Genomic DNA, 11,148 nt, shown 5'->3' on the forward strand with positions numbered 1-11,148 from the left:
AAAACTTGTCCACCATGCGTAACCCTTATGGAATTTGACACATAAGTGGCACAGCTTTCATTATCACAGTAAACCACAAATTATCTCAGTACAGAAAACTGACAGACAAGCACTGTACCAAATTTTACCAAAATTTTGAAATTTATCATACATGCAATAAAGAGGTGTTAATAATAATTGGTGACTGGAATGCTACAGTTGGAATCAAGGAAGAAGAAATAGTAGTTGGAAAGTATGGGCTTGGTGATAGAGATTAATCTGGAAACTAAATTTTATATTTTAAATTATTTATTCATTGCAAATATATTTTTTTAAAAAACCACAAATGGCAATTGTACGCATGGATCTCACCTGATGGGGTGCATAGAAATTAGATTGACAATATCTGTGGAAAAAAATCACTGAAGGAGCTCAATATCCGCAGTCAAAACTAGACCAGGGATGGACTGTGGGCCAGATAATTAATTACTCAAATTGAGGATGAAGAAAATTAAAATAAGTCCACAAGAACCAAGATATGATCTTGAATCTATTCCATCTGAATTTCAAGATCATTTTAGGAATAGGTTTGAGGCAATGAACAAAACCGGATGAGTTGTGGGATGATGTAAGGAATTCATGAAGAGAGCAAAAGACCATTACAAGGACAGAGGAGAAAGAAAAACCAAAATATATGTAAGAAGAGACTCTGAAAATTACTCTATAGTATGGAGAAGCCAAAACAAAGAGAAAACATACTGAAATAAAGGAACTGAACAGAACGTTTCAAAGGGCAGCTTGAGCAAACAAAGCAAAGTTTATAATGGAATGTACAGAGAGATGGAATTGGAGAATAAAAAGAAAAGAATCTACTCTGCATTTCTTAAGCTGAGAAAACTGAAAAACAATTTAAACTTCAAGTTTCAATATTGAAAGATACTATGGTAAATATATAGAATGACCCAGAAAGCATCAAAAGAAGATAGACTACACAGAATCACTGTACAGGAAGGAATGGACTGACTTGGAAAAATTTCAGGAAGTTCTGTATAAGCAGGAGCCAATTGTAATGAAAGAGAAAGCGGAAGCTGCACTGAAGGCACTGGCAAAAAAGAAAACCCCAGGAAACGATGGGATAGCAATTGACTTGTTTCAATTAACAGATGCAGCCTTGGATACACTCACTAGTCTATGCCAGAAAATTTGGATGTCAGCTATCTGGCCGGTAGATTGGAAGAAGTTCATATTTGTTCCCATTCCCAAGAAAGGTGATGAAACAGAATATGGAAACTAACTAGCAATATCATTAATTTTGCATGCAAGCAAAATACTGCTGAAGGTCATTAAAAAATGCCTAGAACAGTACATAGGTAAGGAATTGCCAGAAGTTCAAGCAGGATTTAGATGAGGTTGTGTGTGGTACCAGGGATATCATTGCTGATTTCAGATGGATTCTGGCTGAAAATAAGAAATACTAGAAGAATGTCTATTTATGCTTTATTGACTATGCAAAAGTATTTGACTACATTGATCATAACAAGTTGTGGCTGACATTGAGAAAAATGAGCACTTGACTGTGCTCATGTAAACCTATACCTGGACCTGGAGGCTGTTGTGTGAAGAAAGCAGGGAAACACTGTGTGGTTTAAAATTAAGAAGGGAGTGAATTAAAATTGTATTTTCTCTCCATACCTATTCAATCTGTATGCTGAGCAAATTATTTGAGAAGCTGGACTCTATAAAGAGGAATATGGCATCAGTATCAGAGAGAGACTCATTAATAACCTGTTTTATGCAGATGACACCGAAGGTCAAGAAATGCAGCCTTCAATATGCATTGCATCTCAATGTCAAGAAAGCAAAGATTTTACCACGGACTGATAAGCAACATCATGGTGGATGGAGAAGAGATTGAAACTATCTACTTCATTTTATTTCAATCCATGGTTAACACCCTTGGTATCAGCAGTTAGAAAATCAGGAGATGTATTGCACTGGGAAAGTCTGTAGTTAAGAATCTCTCCAGATGGTTAAGAAATAATGTCAGCTTGAGGACTGAGGTATGTCTGGTTTAGTCCATTAGACTAAACCATTTTCTATGTATCTTTCTAATCACTTTCTATGCATCTGAGAGCTGGGCAATGAATAGGGAAGACAGAATTGATGCCTTTGAGTTGTGGTGTGGGAGAAGAGCACTGAAGATGAAGAGCGTGGATGGCCAAAAGAACAAATAAATATGTTTTGGAGAGGATGTAGCTGAAGTGCTCTTTGGAGGCAAGGAGGATGAAGCTTCACCTCACATACTTGGGATACGTTGCTAGAAAGGGTTATTTCTTGGAGATGGACATAATTCTCAGTTGGACAGAGGGTCAGCAAAGGAGAGAAAGACCCATAACCAAGTGGGTTGACAAGGTGACCCGTACAATAGGCTTTAGTGTGTCAGGAAGTGTGAAGACAGCACAAGATAGAACAAGGTTCAGATCTGTTGTTCATAGGGTCGCTATGAGTCATACTTGACTCAACAGCACCTAAGAACAAAAACCCAGCATAGTATAGTCTGGCAAATACAGCCAAATGTGTCCAAGTAGGAGAGGATAGCATAAATGAGCGAGACTTTCTAAAGATTAAGTCCCTGTGTGAATAAAAATTTTTTTCCAGTACGGTGAAAAGAAAATCTGTTTACTCGGCGGGGGGGGGGGGGGGCAACAAACCCAAAACATTTGACAATGAAATACCAGACAAAGAAAAGATCTCATAAAGAAAGTTTACGGGATCTCCTCCCATGTGATTAAATGCCACTGAAAACCTGCCAGAGGGTCAGCTATGGGTCAGTTCTAGTATGATGGTAAATAACAACAAGAAAAAAAACTATAACCCAATTACAAAATGAGTAAAAAACATGAAAAGATTCCTTTTATAGGAAGACATCCAGCTTGCCTGCAAACATATCAAGAAATACTTAAAATCACTGCCAATAAGAGTGATGCAAATCAAAACCAAAATGTGATATCATCTCACTCCAGTAGCAGTAGCAAAGTTTAACAGGACAGCAAGTAATAAATGTTGGAGAGGACATAGTGATGTTGAAATTCTCATACACTGTTGATGGGATCGTAAAATGGTACAATTTCTCTGAAGGCAATTTCACATTTCCTCGAAAAGCTAGAAATAGACATTCCATATAACCCAGCTATTCCACTGCTAGGAATATACCTTAAGGAAAAAGAAATAAGATGCAATTGGAAATTTTTATACCTATGTTCACAGCAGCCCTATTAACAATAGCAAGAACATGGAAACAGCCCAAATGTTCATCAATAAGTGATTGAATTGAGAATCTATGGTACATTGACATGAGTGAGAACTATGTAGCATTCAGGAGCAACAATTGAAAAAAAACTCCAAAACCCAAACCCATACTATATAACATGAGAGAGGCTCAAGAGCATTATGCTGTGTAACAAATTCAGTCTCATAAGGACAAATACTGCATAAGACTATGATTGTGAATATAGAAGGATAAGTAGTAGGATGTATATAATAATCCAAACAGGTAAGTGGGATATGAGAGAGGGCTAAGGGTGGTGAGGGAAGAAAGTAAAAGGTCACAGAGTTTGTGGGTGGAGGAAAGGGTAAAGATATTAGGAAAGATCCAGTGGTAGAAAAGACATGGTAATAGTGGGCATAAAGAATTATGATTGATTTTGAAAAACACAATGTGTGGGAATGATAATATGAAACACAATATGAATGAAGAAATGTGTGAAACACTATGTATACAAATTCTGCATGTAAACCATATAAAATAAAAATAATTTAAAAAATACTTTTGCAAAGACAATATAAACTTTATTTAAATGTTCTGCTATATTGTAAGTCCTAAGAACCCTAGCTTCCATTTTTACTGGTTTCACCATCTTGTTCTATTAGATTATTTATAGAATTTTAGGAATACTATCTGTCTTATACTCTGACAGTGTTGAAAATGTTCTCAAATTCTTAAGCCATTCTAAGAGACCATTTTTAAAGTTTTTAAAAATCAAAATGAAGTTATCAAAGGTATACCAGTATTGTTAAGCCACTACTAAAATAAAATTGCTTCAATTTTCATCATTATCACTAGAATAGAGATAATGAATTTGACTGCAGTTTTAAGACTTACCCTTGGAAACGTTGTAAATCTGTCCAGTTCTTCGACAAAGCAGAACATCTGCAAACTAATTGCTGACATAACGATCAAGAGGCTGGCAGTGAACACGACCAAACTCCCAAGCTTTTTTCCAGGGCCAAATATCTTGTATACAAAATCTTCTAACGCAGGTGAAATCTTAATAAGCCGAACTACTCGAAGAACCTGTTATGGGAAAGGAAAATATAGATGTTTGAGCACTCATCAACCCTGAATTACTAGTATATATGTTCATATAAAATTATTTTTATGATTTTATCACTGCTAATTAATTGCAACATGTAGCTACCCTATAGTAGAGAGGAGAGTTTTACCATAAAGGTTCCCAAAATGCAAATCTTTCTGAAAGCAGGCACTACATTTTTTTTTCTGTAGAATTCACTCATTGTCCTGAAGTCGGTTGAGGAGGCTTTACTTTGCATAGGAGGAGGTTGCCTATCTCTAGTGGGGAGGTTGCCTATCTCTAGTGGAGTTGCTGGTGGCTTTGAATGGTCAAAGAGGCTCTACCTCTCTGGTTAACAGAACAACTCCTTACAGATTGCTCCACCAGAACTAACTCAACTCAACTCATTGCCTTCTAGTTGGAACTAATTAACTCATAGCTGACTCCCCATCCGGTTTTATCAGGCTGTAAATGGTACTGAAAGAGATTGCTCAGCTTTCTCTCATAGAAAGCTGATGGATTTGAATCACCTGCCTTTGGGTTGGCAGTACAACTCCCTACCCAGCAGGTCCCTAGAGCTCCTTTTTACCTGTGGAGTAAGCTTTATATTGAGTTGGCAACATTTTTCTTTTAAGCGAAGCACTTAACCACTGTACCCCACAGTTCTTTTATCGTTGTTGTTAGGTGGTAATGAGTTGGCTCTGAATCATAGTCTTATGTACAACAGGTGGAAACCCTGCCTGGTCCAAAACCATTCTAGTCATCTCTGCTGGATGTAAGCCCATTGGTACAGTCACTCTGTCAATCCATGTCATGAAGGCTCTCTTTTTCACTTACCTTCCTATTTGCAAAGTCAAATGTTGTTTTTAAGGAACTATCTCCTGAGAAAGGTTTTCAAACTATATGAGACCACATCTCACCATTCCTTCCTCTAAGGAGTACTTTGGTTGCATTTTGTCATGCTTTTGTCGTTATAAGATGTTATCGTGTTCACTACAACACCTAATGACCCTATGAACAAGAGATTGTAACCTTGCCTTACTTTACATTACCCTCACTATCTTCACCATGTTGAAGGCCATTGTTGCAATCACTGTGTCAATCTATCTTATTGAAGGTCTTTCTCTGTTTTACTGATCTTCTCCTTTTCTCAGAATGATGTTTATGTCAAAGTACTTGACATAAACACATTTTGGTTCATGCATTTACAGACTAAAAATTGTTATGTATTAATTAAATATCTGTCTAGCTGAGTGCCTCAAATTAAATAAAGAAATGTTTCTAAGTGTTTTAACATAAAATGTGAAATTCAATGTAATATTTACTATATATCCAGTTGAAATTAAAATATCATTCTCTGCACACTAATGTCTATTGCTGCTTTGTTCACAATAGCAAATAGTTGGAAATAACCCAAGTACCCATCAACAAACGAATGGATAGAGAAGCTCTGGTATATTCACATAATGGAATACTACACTGCATTGAAAATCAAGGGACTCATGAAATATTATACAAAATGGGTGACCCTGGAGGACATTACGCTGAGTGAAATATCTCAGTCACAAAAGGACAAAATACATAGTGCCACTGTTGTAAAACAGGACTGACATCAGGGTTGGGAGAACCTTAGAAAGGAAGGGGTAAAATATACTTCATTAGAATAGATGAGGAAGGGAACTGTTTAAAAGGAGTATATGATTAGGTATTATTTTCATGACAAGATTCCAGAAAAAAAAAGCATAGTAAAGTGGACTGTGGATGTGTGTGTGTGTGTGTGTGTGTGTGTGTGTGTGTGTGTATGTTTGTGTGGTGTTATATAACAATAAAAGATTTTTTTTTTCTTTTCAAAGAGAAAAGTGAACTGGGGAGAGGGATGGACAGGGAGGAAAATGTGCAACAATGAGTGAATGAGAAAAAAAATGGGAAGAATATGCTGTAAAAAATATGTTCCATTAAAAAATAAAGATATATCTCATCCAGGCAAAAATATATTTTCTCATATTAAAATATTTAATATTAGTTATATTCATTAGATTGTAAATTATAACTTCTTAATTATATTAATAAAACAAGCAAATGCAAAACAATTGGAAAACTTCTATAAAAAGCTTTTCTTGTAGCTGACGCAATTATTGCAAAGTCATTTTCTAATTATTCCTTTTAATAAGAAAATGGTAAAATTTAAAAAAAGGTTTTAAATCAGTGATACAAGTTGCTTTTCTAGCTTCATTTGCAATTAGATATGACCATGTGAAGTTCAGAAAAATAGGATGTGAAAAAAAAGATAGTAATTAAATTGTTCCCATTTTATACTGAATAAACTTCAACTAGAGCCCAAGTAGAAGTCTTGTATAGAAGAGATAGATCTAAGGCAACTCAGCAGTCTAGTTTCTTGGATGACCATGTGGAGAAGAACTATCTCTTCTCTGCTCACTCATTAAGCATTAGTCTTTGTTAATTTGTGCCATCAATTCACCTGCAACTCATAGAGACCCTATGTACAACAGCTCTGAAGCCTGCCCTGTCCTGAGACAGTCTCACTGACTCTTACACACCTACGCCCATTGCCCTAGTTATTATATAAATCCATCTCATTAAAGGTCTTCCTCTCCTGCCTTCTCCCTCCACCCTTCTAAGCATGATATCCTCCAAGGATCAGTCCCTTCTGGACACTGGACACAAAGCAAGATGAAGCTTCAGTATCCTAGTCTCCAAGAAAAAACTTAGTTTCACACTTTCCAAAGCATACCTATTTTGTTTTCTTGGTGATCCAAGTAGTATGTTCAGGTGGTATCTTCAAGACTTTTCTCTAGCACCGCAACTCAAAAGCATCAATTCTTTGTTTGTCATCCTGAGTCATTGTCCAGCTTTCTGATAGCAAGTAATTGCAAAGACCATGAACTGGATCAGGTGCACTTTAGTCTCTAGACTGACATAATTGCTTCTCAGTACTCTGGAAAGGTCTCTGACAACAAATTTACCTAATGCAATTTGTCTTATGATTTCCTGACTTCTGGTGCCAAGAGTGCTGATTGTGGAGCCGAGCAAGCTGTAATTGTTAACAACTTCAATCTCTTCTCCATCTATCACAGTGATCACAATTGACCCAGTGCTGAACGCCTTTGTCTTCCTCATGTTGAGTTTCAATCCAACACTATAGTCCTTGAACTTCTGCAGGAAGAGCTTCAGGTCCTCCTCAGTTTCAGCAAACAAGGTTGTATCATCTGTATAATATAGGTTTTTGATGAGTCTTCTTCCAATCTTGATGCCACATTCCTCCTCATAAAGCCCAGCTTCCTGAATTATCTGTTCTGCATACAGATTGAAAAGGTATGGAGACAGGATGCATCCCTGACACACTCCTTTCCTGATTTTGAACCATTCAGTGTTTCCCTGCTCTGTTCTGAGAACTGCTTCCTGGTCCAGTTACAGGTTTTGCGTAAGCACAATCAAATGTTCTGGGATTCCCATTTTCCTCAAGGTTAACCATAATTTGTTGTGATCCACACAGTCAAATGCTTTTGTATAGTTAAGGAAACACAGATAGATATTTCTTTGATACTTTTTGCTTTCTGCGAAGATTCTTTAAACATTGGTGATAAATGTCTCTTAGGTCATGACCTCTTCTAAGCCTAGATTGTATTTTTGGTGGTTCTCTGTTAATGTACTATTCCAGTCATTTCTGGACAATCTTCAGCAGGATTTTACTAGCATGTGATATTAGTGATATTTTATAATTTTCACACTCTGTCAGGTCACTTTTTCTTTTTTTGGAATGGGAAGAAATATGGATCTCTTCCAGTCAGTTGGCCAAGTAGTTGTCCTCCAGATTTCTTGGAACAAACCGGTGAGCTCACCAAGCATTAGAGAGAAACAAATATCTATCTCAAACTAATATAGTCACCACTGTGTTTGCCATACTGTGTTGCTGTTATGCTCAAGGCCATTCCACTCATATATCAAATACTACAAAGTCATTCATGACTGACATATTTGAGTGGAGCTTCTAGACTAAGAAGGTTTAAGCAACAGGAGTAGCCATCTACTTATGAAATAATCCTCAAGAAGCCTGTTAATAATGTAAAACTATTGTTTTGTATAATGCAGGAAGATAAGCCCGTCAGGTTAAAAGGCACCAACTGGTGAAGAGTTGGCTCCTTTGGATATATATTAATGAAATGATAAAACAAAGCTTTCACCCAATAAAGGACCTTCACTTGCTGCTGTGGCATGACTCAAAATGAGAACCAGCTGAAAACGTGCCTAAATAATTGGAGCATGTATTGCAAAAAGTATGAATTTGAAAAACTGCAAGTTGTGAAACAATGAAACGGATCACATAAAGATTGATATTCTCAGTCACAAAAGGACAAATACTCTATAGTGCCACTGTTGTAGAACGGGACTGTTATTAGGTTGGGTGAGGGGAGACTGAGAAAGATGGGATAAATTATGTATACTGCATTGAAACAGGAGAGAGAATTGCTTAAAAGGTATATATGATTAGGTATTATTGTCATAACATGAGTCCAAAATGAAGGGTGCATAGTGGAGTGGACTTGGGGGAATGAACTGAAGGGGAAGGATGGACAGGGAGAAAAGTGCAACAATAAATGAATGGAAATACAAAATCTCTGTAAATTTTCACTAAATTAATAATCATAATAAAATTGATACTTTATGCAATAGTGAGCTGAGATGCCCTGTACTAGCCATTTCAAATCAGGTAATTATATGTTCTACCAGGAAAGGAATGACAAATTGAAAAAAGTAATAATGTAACAATATTGTAAAAAAGAGCATTTTAAGATCTATCCTGAAGTATAGCGCTGTTAGGAACAATAGACAGAAGACCAGATACAACTATGATTCAAATATAAACACCAACCACCAAAGACAAGGTGAAGAAATTTAGAATATCTACCTGGCTACCTGACTGGAAGAGATTTGTATTTATTCCCATTCCTAAAAACAATGACTTAATAGATTGTGAAAATTATTGAACACTATCACTAGTATCACATGCAAGGAAGATCCTGCTGAAGATGATCTAAAAATGTCTGGATTCTTACATCAACAGAGATTGCCAGATGTACTGGGCTTATAAGAGGCAGTGGCACTAGGGACATCATGACCAATGTTAGATGGATCTTGGCTAGAAGCAGAGAGTACCAGAATAATATCTATCTGTGTTTCATTGACTATGCAAGGAATTTGATTGTATGGATCATAACATATTTTGGCCAACCTTGAGGAGAATGGGGATCCCAGAATACTTAATTGAGTTCATGCAACATCTATACTTGACCAGGAAGCAGTCCTCAGAACAAAGCAGGGAAACATTGTGTGGTTCAAAGTCAAGAAAGTGGTGCATCAGGGATTCATATTGTCTCCATAAGTTTTTAACCTATATGCGGAAGAGATCATTCGGGAGGCTGAACTTTATGAGGGAGAATGTGGCATCAGGATTGGAGAAGACTCATAAACAACCAGCATTAGGCAGATGACAGAACTTGGCTGCCGAAACTGAAGAAGACATGAGATGTTTGTTGCAGAAGGTCAAGGACTCTAGTCTTCAATATGAATTCAAGCTTAACATCAAGGAAACAAAGATTCTCACCACTGAGACAATTGGCAGCTATATGATAGATGGAGAAGAGATTGAGATTGTTAACAACTTTAGCTTGGGTTAGTTCTACAATCAGCCTACCTGGCACCAGCAGTCAGGAAATCAAAAGATGAATTGCATTGGTAAAGTCTGATATCAGGGACATCACTACAGTGCTGAAGAGCAATGATGTAAGTCTGGAGATTAAGATGTGCCTGATACAGGACGTGGTCTTCACAATTACTTGCTATGCATCAGAGAGCTGGACAATGACTAAGGATGATAGAATAAGAATCTATGCCTTTGAGGTTTGAGTGTTGAACATACCGTGGACTGCCTGGAAAACAAACAGGTCAGTCCTGGAGAGGATGAAACCAAAGTGATCTCTGGAGGCAAGGATTTTAAAGCTCTGTCTGACATACTTTGGGCACACGGCCAGGAAGGATCAGTCCTTGGATAAAGGGGCACCACAGGAAAGGAGAAGCCAGGATGAGATGGATTGACTCATTGACAGGAGAAAGGAGGTTATGTCTGTCTGAGATTATGAGATTGGCTCAGGATAGAGGAGGGTTCAGAGCTATTGTATATAGGGTTGTAGGCAATGACGACACATAACAACATCAACAACCTTGAAAGTCTGAAGTCAACTTTATTGTCTCCAACACACCTACCCTCACTACACCAGTCACTGTATCAGTCCATCTCATTGATGGTCTCCCTCTATTTCTCCATCCCTCTACTCTTCCAGGCATGATGTTCCTCTACAAGGACTGGTCCGTCCTCTGCAAGATGCCCACAATATGTCAGACAAAGCTTCAGAATCCTTGCCTCCAAGGAGTAGGCCAGCTTCACCCTCTATAGGACAAACCTGTTTGTTCTCTTGGTAGTCCATGGTATATTCAACAGCTCAAAGGCATCAGTTGTCTTTCTATCATCCCTAATCATTGTCCAGCTTTTTGATATAGCAAGCAATTCCAAAGACTATGGCCTAGAACAGGTGCACCTTAGTCTCCACACTAACATCGTTGCTTTTCAGTACTCTGGAGAGGTCCCTGACAGCCCACTTTCCCAAGGCAATTTGTCTTTTGATTTCCTGGCTTCTGATATCAGGAGTGTTGACTGTGGAGCCAAGAAAAATAAAGTTGTGAAAAATCTCAATCTCTTCACCATCTATCATGATACTACCAATTGGCCCAGTGGTGAGGA

General features: G+C 37.5%; 1 protein-coding gene across 1 annotated transcript in view; it reads right to left on the minus strand.

Moving 5' to 3' along the window:
- The window catches only part of NALCN (sodium leak channel, non-selective), a 600,265-nt gene that overhangs the window by 318,283 nt on the left and 270,834 nt on the right, over positions 1-11,148 (minus strand). Inside the window, exon 13 of the mRNA XM_006879390.1 lies at positions 4,142-4,333. Within this exon, the coding sequence (XP_006879452.1) occupies positions 4,142-4,333 (192 nt within the window). The remainder of the gene's footprint in view (positions 1-4,141; positions 4,334-11,148) is intronic.

This window comes from Elephantulus edwardii, unplaced genomic scaffold (assembly GCF_000299155.1).
Source record: "Elephantulus edwardii isolate Elephantulus edwardi_28Jun2011 unplaced genomic scaffold, EleEdw1.0 scaffold00003, whole genome shotgun sequence".
In the NCBI taxonomy this organism is placed as follows: domain Eukaryota; kingdom Metazoa; phylum Chordata; class Mammalia; order Macroscelidea; family Macroscelididae; genus Elephantulus; species Elephantulus edwardii.